The sequence below is a fragment of the Lithobates pipiens genome, unplaced genomic scaffold (assembly GCF_037356315.1).
Source record: "Lithobates pipiens isolate NorthernLeopardFrog02 unplaced genomic scaffold, aLitPip1_a1.2 Scaffold_23, whole genome shotgun sequence".
Lineage (NCBI taxonomy): Eukaryota > Metazoa > Chordata > Amphibia > Anura > Ranidae > Lithobates > Lithobates pipiens.
In genome coordinates, this window is record NW_027507785.1 from 176,363,926 (window position 1) to 176,383,203 (window position 19,278).

General features: G+C 42.8%; 1 protein-coding gene across 2 annotated transcripts in view; it reads left to right on the forward strand.

Annotated features, from left to right (window-relative positions):
* PDC (phosducin) overlaps window positions 1-19,278 on the forward strand; it is a 65,653-nt gene that overhangs the window by 20,939 nt on the left and 25,436 nt on the right. For both annotated transcript variants that reach the window (XM_077452648.1, XM_077452649.1), the window contains exon 2: window positions 15,088-15,169. In XM_077452648.1, coding sequence (XP_077308774.1) covers window positions 15,103-15,169 — 67 coding nt within the window. In that variant the 5' untranslated portion in view covers window positions 15,088-15,102. The remainder of the gene's footprint in view (window positions 1-15,087; window positions 15,170-19,278) is intronic.

Sequence of the window (19,278 nt, forward strand, 5' to 3'; positions counted from 1 at the left end):
ATGTAACGGGTCACTAATCTCTGCTCCCGATTACAGGGAGCAGAGATCAGAGACACTGTCACTAGGCAGAACGGGGAGATGCTTGTTTACATTAGCATCTCCCCATTCTTCCTCTCCGTGAGACAATCGCGGGTATCCCCGCGGCAATCAAGTCTGCGGGACCCACTGGCCGCCTTTTAAAGGGCAATGTACAGGTACGTTAGTTTGCCTGTACGAGCCCTTCTGCCGAAGTATATTGGCGTGAGGCGGTTGGCAAGCAGTTAAAATAAATACAGAGCTGTACTGAAAAAGAATAACAAAGCAGACTTTTTTAAGAATGTCATTATTACTAACTATGGGCCTTGTGTTAAAACCAAAGCTTTTGAATAATGGCAAAGCCAATGGACACAGTATTTAAAACCAACAAGCCTTTTACAATAATAATAATGAAGCCAAGGAGTTAAAGGTTAATTTCTTCTTAAAAAAAATATATATATATATTAAATGCACGTTTTTTTACTGGTAACAAATTTGTATTTATAATTTTTTTTCTTAGGAGTCTGTAAAGCATTGCACCAACAATCAACTGATCCTGAGTGCAATGCCAGGCTCCTGCAGATTATCAGTAGATCCATTTTCCCATTCCCTTGATTTAGACAGGCAGTTACTGAAGTCCAGGAAGATCAATGAAATAAAAGAGTGCTCACCAGCGCCCCCACAGAACTCTGTTAATGAATGATGTGGCTGTGTGGGCTGCACTGTATTTGAATTGTGACAGTGGGTGTGGGAAGAAGATCCCTTGCCTGCTGTCACAGTGGAGGATTGGGTTGGGGGGGGGGGGGGCAGCAGGTGATTTAGTAACATGTTAAATATGGGTGTAACATATAACATGTTACTAAAGGTGAACTTATCCTTTGAAAAAAGCTCCAGAGAAATGATCCTAAACATGATCAGTCAACAAAATACAAACAAACAAAATACAACAAGTAATGGCAAAAGGCAATAGTTGAGAAGAAACTAGGACACCATCCTATGAGGTGATAACACCTCATTGGATGGAAGGAAGGAAGGAAGCTGAAAAGAAATCTTGGACATCAAAGAAAAACAGAAGAAAAGGTTAGGTTAAGGCCAAATGGACAAGATTTTGACGCATCTGCAGATACTGATAGTGAATAAATAAAAGATGTGACTACAAAGGGCAATGGTCTGTCAGTATAAACAGAAATCCAACATGCAGGTGTGGGCAGGCAAAGTAATCAGAATACCAACTCATCTTAAGGCCGGGTTCACACCGCTGCGATGCGGGAACGCCGCGAATCCGCGGCGTTTTCCCGCATCGCACACCTCCCGCCGGCAGTTCACACTGCCCTATGCGGACGGCTGGGAGTGTCAATGTTATGTTAATGACACCCCCAGATCCGTCCGCATATCGCAGTGCGATCTGCCGACTCGCACAGGAATCGGATCGCATGGTGTGAACCACCATGCGATCCGATTCTGTTGCGGACCAAAAAAAGGGTCCCGTGCGAGTTTGCTGCGGGAGCGCTGCGAATTCAGCCATACTATCTGTATGGCTGAACTCGCATCGCTACGGAGATCGGATGTGATTTGCGGTGCGAATCACATCCGGATCTCCCCCCGCAGCAGTGTGAACCCAGCCTAAAGATTATATTTCACCTCTTTACATCTGATTGTTGTAACTAAACTCTTGCTAGAGTGGGTTCACCATACCCATATGTCTTTTTGTTTGCGTTGATCCATCCACTGTTAAAGCCACTGCAATTAGGCAGCAGAGAGCATTGGTTAAAGACATGGAGTCAAAAAATGGCCTGGACAGGAAGGGGGTGAAACATTCTGATCCTGAAGTGATTCGTTTACAAACGCTCCTAGCTCATTACAGCAAGAGTCCTAGTGGTAGTTCTACATTTTTATTTATACAGTATTTGTGTTGTTTCCTCATTGTTTTAAAAAAAAAAGAAAAGAAAAAGCATGTAGCAATATGCGATATTGTAGCTTTGCCACTAGGTGTCTTGTGACTATGATACCAAAGTTAGAACATGTAAATAAAGAGGTGGGTTGCTGGTGACATCAGTGCATTTATATAGACACATGTCCATATTCAATCAATGTCAGTGTCATTTTTGTTCTTCTTTTAATTAACTGAAAACAATGAATTGGAAGACAACTCTCTATAATCTAAGGCTCTGTTAACATCTCAGCGCTCCGAACCATGGGCGTAATTTGTCCACGATTTGCAATAGTGGCAAATTGCTCGATGCCCGTGTGTTCCCCTTGCGTTACCCATCAATTTCAATAGCACCCGAAAAGCGACCCGATTTCCCACTGGTCGTCATTCGCAGTAAAATCGCGCAACAGAATCGTGGGATGCCTGACGCCCAAAAGAAGTACATGAGTTTCTTTAGGGTGACAGGCATCCTGCGATTCTATTTGCGCAATTTTACTGCGACTGCCGCCACCATACGCCAAGATGTGAACGGAGCTTAAAGCATGAAAGTTTGTGTTTTGATTTACCAGACGTGTACATGCAGTTGGAAATACCTGTGACTAATCACAAGCTTTTGTTATGTTTGAAGGCACTTGTAATTGATCTCAAGGATGGTCTAAATGTTGCAGTACTTGCCCAAAAGTCACATTGGCAACATATTGAAAATGATATTGGGTCATTTGAGCCCACCCTGTGACTCTAGTCTCTTTGCTGAATGAAAATGAGCTTAAAGACTTTTTATGGTCAAAAATTAAAATCATTTATGCATTTGAACATTGCATTTCAGATATTTCTAAGTGACTTCTATTGATCTGAATGTCCTTGAAGTTTGTAGACTTACTTTGTGAAAACCTTGCACAGTTACTTCTTTGAATTCTGTGACTTGTAGTCAGTATGAAATAAGCAACATGTTGTACTGTTATTATTGTGATAAAGAAAATCAATATGCAAATAAAACAATAAAAATCCATTTATGTGATCACAAAACTTAGTGATAATTAAAGTGAAAAAAGGAGAGCCAAAATATCAAAAAGTCCTAGTTGGGAAAGAAAAATAGTGATGTCCTTCCAAATCAACTGTAGGTGTTAAACCTCGTGCTCCGCAGAAGGTAATTAAGTAAAGATATCCTCTCACCAGATATCATGACCATTGAAGGCTGATATTTGCATCAATGAGTTGTTACCCCTCACTACAGGTATATCCAGCTCAGCTTTTCCACCTGTTATAGCGAACGCCAATATTGTGTCTATCGATCTCCCACAAGCCTCGGGTCCAATTAAAGGGGTTGTAAAGTTTTTTTTTTCTAAAAAGGTTCCTTTAAGCTAGTGCATTGTTGGTTCACTTACCTTTTCCTTTGATTTCCCTTCTAAAAATTTTTTTTCTTTGTTTTCTTTGTCTGAATTTCTCACCTCCTGTTCCTCCTCAGTAAGCTGTTCTGGCTGACTAAACACCGCTCGGATGATGGTGTGAAGTTTACTGAGGAGAAACAGGAAGTGAGAAATTCAGACAGAAAAAAAACATTTAGAAGGGAAATCGAAGGAAAAGGTTAGTGAACCAACAATGCACTAGCTTAAAGGAACCTATTTAGAAAATAAAAAACAAAGCTTTACAACCCCTTTAAGCCATATGTCAGGAAGAAGAGGAAACACACCTCATTGCGCAACATCCAGTTAAAAGCACAAGAGTTTTATTTAACTGGATATTGAGCAATGAGATGAGAGCCTACCTTCTGAACTACAGGGGTGCTGAGAGAAGGAGTTTCAGTGGGCACAGTCAGTACAATAATCACTTTGTGCAGGCAGCAAGGTACCATGGGATATATAGTCCATAGAAATTAAGAGTAAACAGCAGATTAGACGTTCCAATTGGATTGACAAACATAATCATTGTTTTGCTTTTATACATTTTATAAAATGAAAGTGTATGCTGTGTGTTATAACTGCTTTAATTGGAATTTGCACTTTTGCAGTCAAATTGTTATAAGTTCCCACTCACACAACATACTTAAAGTGGTAGTAAAGTCATTTTTATAAGTTTAACCTACAGGTAAGCCTATAATAAGGGTTACCTGTAGGTAAAAATAAGATCTCCTATACCTGTATGGTTTAGAAGATATTACCCTCGCAATGCGCTGCTGACTGCAGCGGCGCATGCGCACAGGTGATTCTCGGCTGCAGTCCGGACCCTGCCGGAAAGAAATCTCCTGCACGCATGCGCGGGAATGATGTTATCGTGGCTCTGGCCCCTCACAGCGCTGGAGCCACAATACCCGGAAGACACGCCGAGGGAACACGTCAGCTCCCTCGGCTTGGATCGGGCCAGATGTTGGGGCCTCGTTCTAAGGTAAGTATTTCATAATGAGCTAGTATGTGGTGCATGCTAGCTCATTATGCCTTTTCCTTTGCAGGTCAAAAAAAAAAAAAAAAAACTTCAGCGGGTTTACTCCAGCTTTAAGAAAAAATACTTACCTTTTAAATGTTTCTAAGAGGAAGGCGTCCTAGCTGATTTTAAGAATTTCTGTTCAACCTAGTGGGCTGTACCAAAAAACAGGTGAGGATCTTGCTGTACTAACTATGCAATATTAGTACAGTGATCTCCCCGCTGAGCTATTGTGTTCTGACAGGGGGACTGCATGTGCTGATCGAATGTTGATCGGCTGCTGGTTTTCCAGCATGCCCATACAACAGAAGCTGGATGTTAGGCCAGCTTCTGTTGGACAGGCTGCCCTATACACTGGCTGAATGCTGATCGGTTTCTATTGAACCAGCCAATGTTTGTACCAGCTTTTTTTTTTTTTTTTTTTTTTTATCAAAACTTTTTTTTATTGACAAAGATAATGAGTGACAGTACAGTACAATAAAAAAAAAAGTCTGCGGATCCATCAAAACACAATTATTGTGCATAATTTATACATATGTAAAAACAGAAATAAAGGACAGTCGTCTGTTATTTAGCACAAATAATAGGATTTTTAAAACAGCTTACCTGTAAAATATTTTACTTTGATGTACATCAGGGAACACAGAGCCATAGTAATAACTATGTGGGTTATATCGGCGTATCAGGTGCTGGACACTGGCACGCCCCTTCAGGTGTGAAATTCCCCCATATAACCCCTCCCATTAGTGGGAGTCCTCAGTTTTGTAGCCAAGCAATCAAACTGTATAAGAAGAAGAAGGGAGGGACCTCTGTGTCCCCTGATGTACATCAAAGAAAAGGATTTTACAGGTAAGCTGTTTTAAATATCCTATTTTCTTTTCTTACATTAGGAGACACAGAGCCATAGTAATAACTATGTGGGATGTCCCATAGCAATGGCAACTGAAGGAGGGGTGACAGAATCAAGGAAACAGGAGGCCAGAGGACTCATACTGCAGCCTGCAGTGTATGCTGTGCCCAAAGGCAATATCCTCATGACCTTTAATATTGATTTGATAAAATTGGTTAAATGTCTGCACTAAAGACCAAGTCGCGGTCTTACAGATCTGAGCCATAGAAGCCTGATGATGCACCACCCAGAGGCACTAATCACCCTGGATGAGTGTGCTCTTAATATCAGAAGGAAGAATTTTCTTCTTTAAGCTGAAACTTGATCAATCACTTGACAAATCTATCTGGAAAATAGTGGATCTTGATGCCTGTCCATATCTTGCCTGTCCATATCTTGGACCCTCTGGCAGTACAAACAAAACCTGTGTTTTGTGAACCTGAGCGGTCACCTTTAAATAGATTCTGATTGCTCTTACTACATCAAGAGACTGTAGTGCTCTCTCTTCCCCAGATTAAGACTTCTGCAGAGAAAGAAGGAAGAATAATATATTGGTTTAAATGAAAACCTGTTACCACTTTTGGTAAGAATTCAGCAAAGCTGGAAAGACCAATTTTAAATCCTAGGATTTAAAGGTGCCTTGATAGAGGGATAAACCGTGTTACCCCTTGAATAAGCTACGCACCATGAGTGTAAAGCAAGAGGCCATAGGAAAGACATCGACACAGCCTGGATCTGGCTCTTGATAAAAGTCAAGGCCAGCTTCATTTCAGATCCCATATGCAGGAATCCTGCCTATTGACATACTTCTTGGGGTGCCAACCTCTGGATCCATACCAAGAAACCTATGCCTTCCAGATTCTATATCAAATGATTCTGTAAGCCGGCTTCCTGGCATTAGTCAAAGTAGATACTACTGAAGGAGATGACCCACTATCTTTTATAGAGTGGGATTCAACAGTCAAACCTGTTAAACTCCTTGTCCGTAAAGTAGGATGAAATACCAGACCTTGTGCAAGAAGGTCCGGCTATAATGGCAGAGTCCAAAGGACTTCTACTGTCCTCTTTATGATCTTGATAAATTAAGATCTTCTAGGACCCAACTGGGGCCACCAGAATCACCTTCTTCTGTTCCTGCTTAATCCTGCGTAGAAGGCGCGGAAGTAGCAGAGCTGGTGGAAATGCATAGATCAGTGGAAACCGATCCCCTGGGAAGACTAATGCGTTTGTTCCGCCTGCTAGCAGACCCCTTGTTTGACATAAAGTTGTCGACCTTATTAATGAATCTGGACGCGAATAGGTCCATGTCCGGAGTACCCCATCTGACATATTGCTAGGAAGATGTCGGGGGGTGAAGAGATCATTCTCCTGGAAATAATGGTTGGCATCTCAAGTAGTACGCCTGAAATATTAAAATTGACGATAGGCAAGGAGTGTTGTGTTCTGCCAAAGCTAGAACATTATTCACCTCCTTTTTGGGCTGGACTACCTCTCGTGCCTCCTCTGGTGATCGATGTAAGCCACTGCCATGGCTGTCAGACTGAATTCTGTCAGGACAGTCCCGTAATCTGACCGCCAAGCTTTTATCACCAGATGTACTGCCTGAAACTTCCAAAAAAGTTGATGGGCAAGGTCCTCCAACCTGGACCATCTCCCTTGGCTGGAATCATCTTCCAGGGCTGCTCCCCAGCCTAGAAGGCTGCCATCTGTTAACACCTTGCAGGATAAAGATTTTCCCTCCTGCTAGATAACAACCACCAATTTAGGCTCTGACCTATGTTTGAAGCCAAGCGTATTGGAAACAAACAAGGCCTGAATCTTCTTTATTCCAGACCGACAGGATAGTGTCTTGAAGCAGTCTTTGAATAAAACTGCGCGTAAGGGACAGCCTTGAAGGAGGCCACCATTTCCCCAAATGAAGGAATTTTCCTTTCCTGATAAGATGAATTAGTCCTAAAATGGAACTGATTCACGTTTGGGGTAAGAATACCCTCTTCTGTATGGTATCTATAACCAGCCCCCAAGTAACCTCTTGGATGGTTTAAAGGAGAATCTTCCTAGGCTGAGAATCCAATCTAGAGATTTCAGATATCTACAGCTGATACCTGAGACTGAACGATCTATTAAAAGTAGATCTTCTAATAGGCTAGGACTGTTATGCCTTGTGCCCTTAACCTGGTTAAAGGAGGTGCCAGAATCTTTCAGAACACTCGTAGTGCTGTGGCTAAGCCGAATGGCAGTGCCACGATTGATAAAAATAATTTTGTTTCAAACCGCAGAGATTTCTGGTAAGCGGGAAACTATGGCACATGGAGATATGCAACTCCCCTCCTTGCAGGATGGACACAGACGATTGAATTATGAAAGGATCAGATGTTCAAGTGCCGATTCAGATCTCTGAGATATAGAATGGGTCTTACCTCTCTGTTTTGCTCTGGGACCTTAAAAGGTTTGAGACAAAAAAAACCTGTTCCACTAAGGGAATCTCTGATATCACAGACTGGGATAACAGCTGATTCAGAGGCCAGAAAGAGAGACTTCTCTTCTTTCCCTTTTTTTCTGGAACCTTAGGAGCATTCTTTGAGGAGACGGACACTCTTGCATAAAGACTGCCGCATCAGCAGCCCCAAGGACCCCACAGGCAGCACCCAAACAGGACCCGAACCCCGGACCCTCAGATCGAATGCCGACTGGGCCATCCAGGCTTCAAGGCTTTTGAAACTCTAGATGTAACCTAGAGAAGAAAATCGCAGAACTCCCTTCGGCTCTTAACATTGTTCCTGCCAGACTTTGAGAATCGCAGGACCTTTCCCCTCACCCGAATGAATGGGGATGCTCCTTCATGAGAAGGCCTTAGCATTCTGCTTTATGGGCTTTCTGCCCAAGATCCTGGTGCTGCCCCTGGGAACTAAGGCATAGGAGAGGTTGCACGATTAAAGGTGAACTGTCTGAACCTCCTTTTACTGGTAAAGAGAGCTTTACCCCTTTTGGATGTACTTATTCATTCTAAATAGTCGTACCCCAGAAAGGGACACAGACTGGCTAAGGGTTTTGACCTGGTACTTTGGCTGATTAATATTTCAGCCATGGACCTCTGCAAAAATGCACTAGTTCAAGTATAAGCCATAGGGTTTAAACGATCAAGTCCTTCATAGCATCTGTGAGACACAGTGCATCAAATACAACAGCCCCTTGCCGGGCCTGCTGATCAGGCAGAATTTTCAGGTATCTCACACCTGTTCCTTAACCCCCCTGACAGTATTCCCGAGTCTGGCTCGGGGTGGAATTTTTATTCCAAAAGCGGTAACCCCGAGCCAGACTCGGGACTGCATCGCTGGATCCAGGAGGATGTTTTATTTACCTTCTCCCTCAGATCCAGCGATGTCCCCGCGCTGTACGAGCGAGCAGTGTCTCGCTCGATCTATCACGGAGCTGATCTCCGTTCCCTGCGAGGGTTGCGACATCCCCTTTGTCCCTAGTGGTCTACCCAGTGTCCTGCATGCAGTTTTATATAATAAAAACTGTTCTTTATTCCTGGAAACTGGAGATTGTCCACAGCAACCAAAACTGTCACTTTACATCAAAAATGATTATAGACCTGCTAAAAAACAACGATAATAAATTGTAATCACTCGCAGAATTGAGGGATAGTGATTTGTGGGGAGATCCGTCATCAAATACTGAAAAGTAATGACAGTGACAATTCTGCAACTGAGCAAATTTCAGTGTTTTTGATTTGATTACATTATTGAATAATTTTTATTATTGTTATATTATTATTTGTTACAATTATTTATAATTATTTATTATATTATAATTTATGATTTCATTTTTCAAAGTTTATCATACCCGGGATGTCTGCTAGACTCTGGTTTGGACAGATTTAAGTGAGTTATTGCTAAGAATTACAGGACTACAATATAAAACGCCAAATTTTCATGCAAAATAATGGTACCGCTTTTAGCACCTAAAATCTGAAATAATCGTACCGCCAGGGAGGTTAACCCCTTGGAGTCCATCTTCCAATGCATTGGCGTGACTCAAAATGTGCTCCACCAAAATAGTGGAGCAGACGTTAAAGGGCTAATGGACTGAGTTACTCCAATTGCAGCCAGAACTGTAAGCCCTTGTACACACGGTTGGGCATTCCGACAACCAAATCCGTCAGATTTTGTCCAACGAATTTTGCCCGAAACTGGTGTTGCATACACACGGTCGGACAAGTTGTCAGAAAATCCAATTATTCAGAACGTGATGATGTTATTTCGTTACGTCGGGACTATGTTCAGGCTAGTAGCCAATAGCTTTGGTCTAGGAATTTGATCTGAGCATGCGTGGCACTTTGTCCGATCGGAATTCTCTACAAACGATCGGACCATATTGTCGGAAAATTTTATAGCCCAGCTCTAAAACTTTGTCGGTTGGATATTCCGACGGAAACAGTCCGATGGAGCCCACACATGGTCGGATTATCCGACAACATGGTCCGATCGGACATTTTCCATCGGAATGTCCAACCGTGTGTACAAGGGCTAAAAGACATCTTGTCTTTGAAAGGAAAATCCAACCTTAACTTGCTGGATCCTTTAACATCAGTGCATTATCCACTGGACATGTGGGACTCTGCTCACTGAGGTGATTGCAGCATTAATAGCTGGAACCCCCCATTTCTTTCATAGAAATGTTCCCATTCAGAAAACATAGCTATGCATGAATAAGAAACACATCCCCAGTTGGGGGAGGTTCAAATGAACCCTATTAGAGGCAGATACCTCAAAAGCCTGTGCTGCAGACAACAAATGGGTTTAGTAAGGGAGTAGACAAACATCTGATCTGTGTGGCTACTCACTCCCTGTTAGGATCCTCCAAAGAGGAAAAATAATTATCTTCCAATATTTGGGAAGATCTACCTGATCCCCAGCCTCCTGCACCTCAACAAAATGGCCCTGAGGGCTAGATGGGAATCTGCTATGTTTAGTCCTACTATGGAGAGACATCATAGCAATAATATTTTAAATGGTAGAAGAAAAAAACTGTTTGTATGAAATATACAGGGACAGAAGTGTTATACCCTAGACGGCTCATCTGACTGGCCGTATTTTTCTTTTTTACCTCTCAGGTGAGGAAGCCATTCTTTTGGAAGGGTTTTTAGTTTGTTGTATACCATTAACCCCTTAGAACCCTTAGAGGAGTTCCTGGTCCCTTTGTCACTCATAGCTTACAGTAAAAAGCAGAGGCAGTACCAGCAAAAGAATATTACACTTGCTAGGCTATAGTACAATATAAAAGCTGCTATTAGTCCTCCTGGCTATACATTACAATGTTGTCAACAAAAGGGAGATACCTGTGTCACCAAACCTGACCAGCAACCACTCTGCTCTGTCCCTCCACCGCCAGACTGCAGCTTTTCATGTATATCTTAAATGACTTCCTCCATGTGTGGCCAGCGTCTGATGCCGTTTATTCACGCCCCCACGCGAAAACGGGCGCCCCCTTTCTCTTTCAACAGGGAAGTGTGTGAGCACCGGCATCATGTTGGCCAGCGGCGGGGGGTAAAACGGCCTGGTTTGCCCAAAAAAACTATTTTTTTATAAGAAAAAAGAGGCAGCTGGCTGGCATTCAAGGAGTCAAAAACCGTCAATCTGGGGGCCCAGGAAGTAATCACAACCCCCCTTCATACTTGAGGGTCTGAGCTGGCTTGAACGGAGAGGAAAGTGAAAGCTTCTGCTGTTTCCAGCGTCAGAATGGAGAGTGCTCAATAAAGCCTCCAGTGGTGACACATAGACATGACATGACAACACAATACATGGAAGGAGAGATTCCTGAGAAAATCTCAACTACCTTTCCTCAGCGCAGGGTTTTATCAGAGATAAAAAAAAACAATCTTCGCCCTTCACGGTAGGCTCCGAGACCTTGAAAGGAAACCTTCAGGAACAGGGGTACACTCAGGTAATCCCGCAATCCTGATACACCGATATAACCCACATAGTTTTTACTATGGCTCTGTGTCCCCTGATGTAAGAAAAGAAATTAGGTTTTTGTACACAAACATAAAACAAAAAACTAACATAACCACCAGATCTTGTTAATGGACATCTGCACAGAATGTCAAATTAGCTACAATGGTATAAAAAAATTCCCAAGGTAAATAACGATAAAACTCTTGGCGGGTTTAGCATCATAACAATCTATCCAGCACTAACTGTGTGGAAGCTAGACTCGGACTGTCAAGCCAGCTCTGCCAGACGAGGTTGAACTTTTTGACCACATTACGATGGGGATAAGCAAGTTGTTCTCCTAGTAGAATAGAGTTAACATAAGTAACCCACTGGGCCTTGGTAGGCACATTAGGTGCCATCCAAAATTGGGCAGTTAGCTTCCTAGCGAGATATAATACTCTAGTTACCAAGATGTAGCTACCCTTAGGATACATTTTAGCATCAATCTCACCCGGTGTTTGTGCTAAATCAGAGATAATCCACATAACCTCCGCCCAATTCCGGGTACGTTTCGGGTATCTCCGGATCATGTGTATAAAGTCTCCTCTGTGGACTTCATTTCAGAATCACTCCAACCCCAATCATATAGTTTGGCAGGTATGCAATAAGTTCTGTGCAGGATAAATAGTTGTGAGAGTTTATAGGAAGCTGATCTCTCTGGAAGAGACTCCAGGGACATATGCCATTGGTCATCATCCATATCCCCTATGTCAGTATTCCAAAGGGCTCTACATTTAAGTAAAGCAGAGTCCTGAATGGTCGCTAACAATACTATTGTACCAGCTTTTACAGTGTCTTTGTCCCCACACAGACTAAGCTATAACTCTTTAAAATACAATGCAGGAGGGCAGTTTCTAAGTTTTTAACCCTTTGTTAGAATAGACAGTGTTCAAATCTAGTTTGCAACTGCCAATAAAGAACTGTGAACAAACTACTTCTAAACACTGCAAAGTAAGGAGACCATGTACTGTTTTTTAAGCATGTAGAATGCACTTAAAGCAGAGCTCCACCCAGAAGGGGAAGCCTTGCTTGTCTCCCCCCCCACCTTCCACTGCCACATTTGGCACTTTTTGGGGGGAGTAGGTACCTGGTTTTAATAGTTACTCGCTCCCACTTCCTGGTAAGATTGCCGCACGGCAATCTGCATCATGTCTGGCCCCTCTTCCTCCCCCCCGCTACATTCTGGGACCTGTGTGTGTCCCAGAAAAGGATGGGCCCATTCAGAAAGCACAGCATGACTCACGCATGCGCACTAAGAAACCGGCAGTGAAGCCGGTGCCTGCACCCAAGCTGATGGACGAATCGGCTTGGGGTGCCGACATTGCGGGATCCCTGGACAGGTAAGTGTCCTTATATTAAAAGTTAGCAGCTACAGTATTTCTTTTTTTACAAGCTGGAACTCTGCTTTAAAAAGGTAACCAGCTATTTTTTTTTTTTGTTTATATGTTATGCTATGTCAATGAAAACAGGCAACAAATATAAAGTAGGTGGTATTCCAGTTTGGCTGCAAAAGTAAAAATATACTTTAAGCTATAGTAAACTGAGGTACTGGACAACTCATGGTAGCTACCAAGGCACAAAACCCATACCATACACTTATCATGCAGTCTGGAGGTCAGGATAGGGGGGACGAGGGAGTGCCCCCCCTCCTGAACCATACCAGGACCCATGCCCTCAACATGGAGAGGGTGCTTTGGGGTCCTCTTCCCGAAAACCCTGGCTATTGGTTGTCTGGTTCTGTGGCCAGGGTGTTTATCATAATCTGGAAGCCCCTTTTAACAAGGGAACCACCAGATCTCAGCCCCCCTATTTGAATGGGTATCGGGTACATTGTACCACTACCCATTCACAAAATAAGTGTCAAAAAGTAAAAACCAAAATAGACAGATTTTTTTTATGATTCCTTTATTAAAAAAGAAAAAAAAGTACATCCATCATCAATCACGCCACCTGATGGACCCAAAAAATAGAAATAAAAACTCTGCCTCCATGAAAGGCCTCCTGGCGACTGCTGTCTTTTTCCTTTGACAGCTCTTATATAGGCAAGGGCAGAGCCACCCGCTGACTTAACCAAATGACCCGCCCCTCTCTGATGTCACATGACATCAGAGGGAGGCGAGGTATCTCAGTTACATCATCCGGTGGCCCGCCCTTGCCTATATAACAGGTGTTGCAGCCAAGAGACAGCAGTAGCTGGGAGGCCTCTCATTGATGTGGAGCTTTTTATTTTTTTGTATTTACATCACGGGACACTTTTTTCTTCTTTTATAATAAAGGAATTGTCAAAAACTGTCTGTTGCGGTTTTTATTTTTTTACAATTTTTTTGGTGAATGGGTAGGGGAACAATGTACCCCTACCCATTCACACAAGAGGCGGGATCTGGGGACCTCCTTGTTAAAGGGCCTTTCAGATTCCAATAAGCCCCCCGCCCGCAGACCCCGACAACCAATGGCCAGAGTTGTCGGGAAGAGGCTCTTGTTCCCATCAACATGGGGCAAGGTGCTTTGGGGTGGGGGGTCACTCATCCCCTCCCTTTCCTGGCTTTCAGGCTGCTTGCTCAGATAAGGGTCTGGTATTGATTTGGGGGGGACCCCACACCAATTCTTTTTTTAATTTTGGTGTGGAGTTCCCCTTAAGATCCATAGCAGACCCAAAGGGCCTGGTATAGATTTGGGGGGGGGGGGGGCTCATGCCATTTTTTTCTTCTGTCATAGGGTTCCCACTTCAATACACTGCTGTTTTATATACCCTGCACTATATATATATATATATATATATATATATATATATATATATATATATATATATAGTCTACACTGACTGCACTGTATATATATATATATATATATATATATATATATATATATATATATATATATATATATATTATATATATATATATATATATTTATATATAAATAAAAACTTCCTGCACGCCGCTAACTAGCCTGATTAATCTATCTCAAGTTCTCTCAATCTCCACGTTATCACACTACATATGGCCACTGTAAGCAGTCTCATATAGTGTTCGGCGTGGACTTAGCCTCCTGAGCCATGATTGGCCAAAGGCACCCTGTGTTTGGGCAATCATGGCTCTCACAGCAGATCACGCTGTGATTGGCCAAAGCATGCAGGTCAAGTGCATGCTTTGGCCAATCAGTAGCCGTCAAGCACTGCAATACCGCAGTGCATTATGGGGCACTCCATTGCACTCAAACTTCCCGCGAACGCCCCATATGTTCAGTTCTTTCGCGAACAAATGAACACCCGATGTTCGAGTCGAACATCGAGACCATTCCTACTAAGAAATTTATTTTAATAATTTTCACACAAGATTCCCCTAAGGAAGGCCTTAGGTTATGTAATTTTCTTTCCTTCCACCACAGTTCCACCACTGTCCTCCCCCAACCCTCCACAGTGCTATTGTGTTTTTCTGGTGGGGAGTGCTGGGAGCCATTTAGGAAAAAGCCGACTTGTGTACAACCAGGGTGCCCATACATGGATTGAATTTCGGCCAGTCCCTGCTGAACTGGTTGAATTGTGATCCATGTAAGGCTAGCTCAAGATTCAACATTTTATCTAATGGGAAAAAAAATTGAAAATGTGTAAACTCTGTGTGAAAATTGTGTAAACTTTGTGTAAAAATATTTATAAAGCCCTTAGTATTGGTTGAATTTGTTTTTAATGTTGCACTGGTGGATATCCGGCTTACAGACTACTGCTTCATACAAATTCTGTAGATTACAGTAACAAACAGTAATACATATGAACACAATGCTTATATGGCCTCTTTGAGCATTTCAAATAATTTGAAAGCATTTTTTAATGTTTACAGAATCCCAAATTAATTATGGGGGATATTGAGACCCAAAGCCTCGAAGAGGAAACTGATTTTGAAGGATCTGCTACGAACACAGGTAAAATGTTTTGTTTTTTTACACATGCTTTATGTAATCTTTAATTTTATGTTTCATTTAATTACTGCATTACTTGCAGCCTGTAGGTATGGAAGGCAATTCATTGTTTAAAAAGTTTGTGAACTATTAAAAATTAATTACAGGCAATTTAAGGGCAGTATATGGAGACTTTTGACCAGTTACCATGCCAAATATCATGGCCACATCTTTGATTTCCAACACAACAGCAGTAGCATTGCTTGGTGCAGAACACTGGGTAAAAAAAGTTCTAATTGGATGATGAAACAGTAAGGCAGTGGTGGTTGAAACTTGTCATGTAATCCATATGGTTTAATTTTGGCAATGTTTACTCTTTAATGCAATGATAATGCTCCTGGCACCAAATACACAGAGTAACAGGTGTTGGTTGGTGGTGTAATAATGCACAAAGGACTGGAGAAGGGCTTAATACTCACAAGCATTACTGGTAGATGTCTGCTTGATTAAAGATAGTGGTAGTTTAGTTTGAAAATATAATCATTTATCATCCTTTTTTACATGACTAAAATAATATTCATATTATACAGTATCTATAAACCAAAGGTTTCAAATCATTGCTACTCTGTAGGCAGGTGTAGTCTATTTTCTCCAATGCGTGTGGCACTAAACCGTAGCAGCAGTGCAGAGGGAGAAGAAGTTAGGGAGAACATGGTTCCTCTATGGTTTCCTAAATCACTAAGGCAGCAATCCGGTTGGATGCTGACAGGCCTTATGACTCTGGTAGCCATCTTGGGTCAGGCAGAGTCTACTTAAGACCATGGCTCCTGGGTTTGGTGCACATTTAGCGTGTATATAGTGTAGGGACAGGTCATCCATCTGTCAGGGACAGTATTAGCAGCAGGGAAAATGTATTTCTAGAAGAATGATCGGATTTCATCTGGCTTTCTTTTTTGTGATTCTGGAAGGATGTACTGGAAATGGAGCAAGTACAAAGAAGGGCAACAAAGCTAAAGGGTCTGGATGATATTAGTTATGAGGAAAGGTTGCAAGCACTGAAATAATTCTCTCTGGAGAAGAGACGCTTGAGAGGGGATTTCAATATACATATACTATACTGGTGACCCCACAATAGGGATAAAACTTTTTTGCGGAAGGGAGTTTAACAAGACTCGTGGCCACTCATTAAAATTAGAAGAAAATAGGTTTGACCTTAAACTACGTAGAGGGTTCTTTACTGTAACAGCGGTAAGGATGTGGAATTCCCTTCCACAGGTGGTGGTCTCAGCGGGGGGCATTGATAGTTTCAAGAAACTATTAGATAAGCACCTGAACGACTGCAACATACAGGGATATACAATGTAATACTGACATATAATCACACACATAGGTTGGACTTGATGAACTTGTGTCTTTTTTCAACCTCACCTACTATGTAACATTCCAGATGAGTAAGGAAACCATGGGGATCCACCATTCTTCCTGGAAACCTTCCCACTTAAGCTCCAACTGGCTAGGCCGCATTCCGCCCCTCAAGACAAAGGTTGTCAGCTCAGCTAAGACCTGCTTCGCTACATGCTGCTGTCATCCATGAGTGTTCCTGGATGGGTTGCCTTCCAAATTCCAATGGGCTTGTTGTGAACTGTTTTACTGGGACTTCAATACAAGTTCTTTCAATTGTATCTGGACTGAGTTTGTGTTATTGCCACTGCACCATGCTGCACCTACCCACCCTTAGCGCCAGTCAGCAAGACATGTCACTTCTTGCAGCGAGTTAGGAAGTGAGAGTAGGCACCATTATGGCACAATTAAGATCGGGCCTGCCGCCTGCCTGTACCAGGTCCCTACACAGCTGATCGCAGCGCTAGCTATTAACCCCTTGGAGGATGACCCCAATAAGGGGTAATGGCTCTGTCAGAAGAGGACTGGTCAATGCTGGTGCAAACCGTTACATGCCTAGAGGGACTGTTCAGAGAAAGCCTGACATGCTCTGCTAAACGATGCTGTCACCTGTGATTGTTCCCGGTTGGGCTTGTTGTGAACTGTTTTACTTTGACTTCAATACAAGTTCTTTCAATTGCATCTGGCCCAAGTGTGTGTGTTGTTGCTCCCACACCAAGCTGCACTCAACCACAACTCAGTAGTCATTTTTCTTTTTAACACCTATATAATGTCTGTCATTCTGGAAACAAGCAAGAAATCATCTAGTTTTATATAACTGCTGCTAAACAAACCTACCTTACCACTGTCAGTAAATTCCAGGCCGCATCAACTATTTACTACCTATAACACTGTACTTCATCCCCCACTGCCTCCACCCACTATCTTAATCGCTGTCCAGGAGATTGGCAATCCTTTCAAAAACAAGATTAATACAATTTGTATTGAGTTTTATACTGTTGAGCCCTCTTCCCCAACCAACATATTTGGGAGGATTTACTAAAACGAATGTGGTGCAGCTATGCATAGTAGACATGTGCATTTGTTTTCGTCCAAATGCATTTTCATCCGAATTTCAGGTATTTTCGTTTTCGTTTTGACAAACGATAACGAAAGCACAGAATCCGAAAAACGAAAGATCCTACATAAATAAATGCTTTATTTTCATTTTCGTTGTTACAACAGTTCGATATAGAATAGGAGATTCGACGTGACTCTGACAATAACAATCTGTGTCTATAGAACCTGTGGTCGAATGTGCCTAACCTTACCTCTATTAGTCCAAGATTATATAGAGAAAATATTCGATAGAGAAAAAAGATTTGACAGAGAGAAAAGATTTGACAGAGAGAAAAGATTCTGCAAGTTACTGTCCTAAAAAAGTGTTTGGGGACCCGGTCCTGCCCCAGGGGACATGTATCAATGCAAAAAAAAGTTTTAAAAACTGACGTTTTTTCGAGAGCAGTGATTTTAATAATGATTAAAGTGAAACAGTAAACGTGTAATATTCCTTTAAATTTCATACCTGGGGGGTGTCTATAGTATGCCTGTGAAGGGGCGCATGTTTCCCGTGCTTAGAACTGTCCCTGCACAAAGTGTCATTTATGCAGGAAAAAAAGTCCTTTAAAATCACTCGCAGCTATTATGAATTGTCAGCTCCGTAATACAGAGAACACTCATTGAAAGTCATTGATAAAAAAAAAATAAAAAAAATAAAAATAAAAAGCGTGGAGGTCCCCCAAATTCAATTACCAGGCCCTTCAGGTCTGGTATGGATATTAAGGGGAACCCTGCGTCAAATAAAAAAAAAATTGGCGTGGGGGTCCCCCTAAAAATCCATACCAGACCCTTTATCTGAGCACGCAACCTGGCAGGCCGCAGGAAAAGAGGGGGATGAGAGAGCGGCCCCCCTCCCTCCTGAACCATACCAGGCCACATGCCCTCAACATTGGGAGGATGCTTTGGGGGTCTGTGACCCCTCAAAGCACCTTGTCCCCATGTTGATGTGGAGAAGGGCCTCATCCCCACAACCCTGGCCGGTGGTTGTGGGGGTCTGTGGGCGGGGGGGCTTATCAGAATCTGGAAGCCCCCTTTAACAATGGGACCCCCAGATCCCGGCCCCCCTGTTTGAAATGGTAAGGGGGTACAAAAGTACCCCTACCATTTCACAAAGAAAGTGTAAAAAATAGTTAAATAAGACAAACACACTTTTGAAAAATTCCTTTATTAAAAATAAAAAATAAAAAAAAGATTCCAGTGGTGCTAATCCACTCTTGCTATCCAGCGATGGATGGATGATCATCTCTCCGGCGTCCAGCGATGGCTGATTCTGATCCAGCGCAGCGAATCCATCCATCTTCTGTCTCCACAGAGGAGACACTGCGGGGATCCCGGCGGCCTGACGTTTGTTATATGCAGAGGGCGGGGCCACCCGTCACCTGACCCACCCCCCTCTGATGCAAGGGGAAACCCGGGCTTCCCCGTAACGTATGGGTGACCCCACCCCCCTCTGATGTAACACAGGCAGGTTTCCGTTACATCAGAAGGGGGCAGGGTCACCCATACGTCACTGGGGAAGCCCGGGTTTCCCCTTGCATCATAGGGGGGTGGGATCAGGTGACGGGTGGCCTCGCCCTCCACATATAACAAACGCAGGCCGCCGGGATCCCCGCAGTGTCTCCTCCGTGGAGACA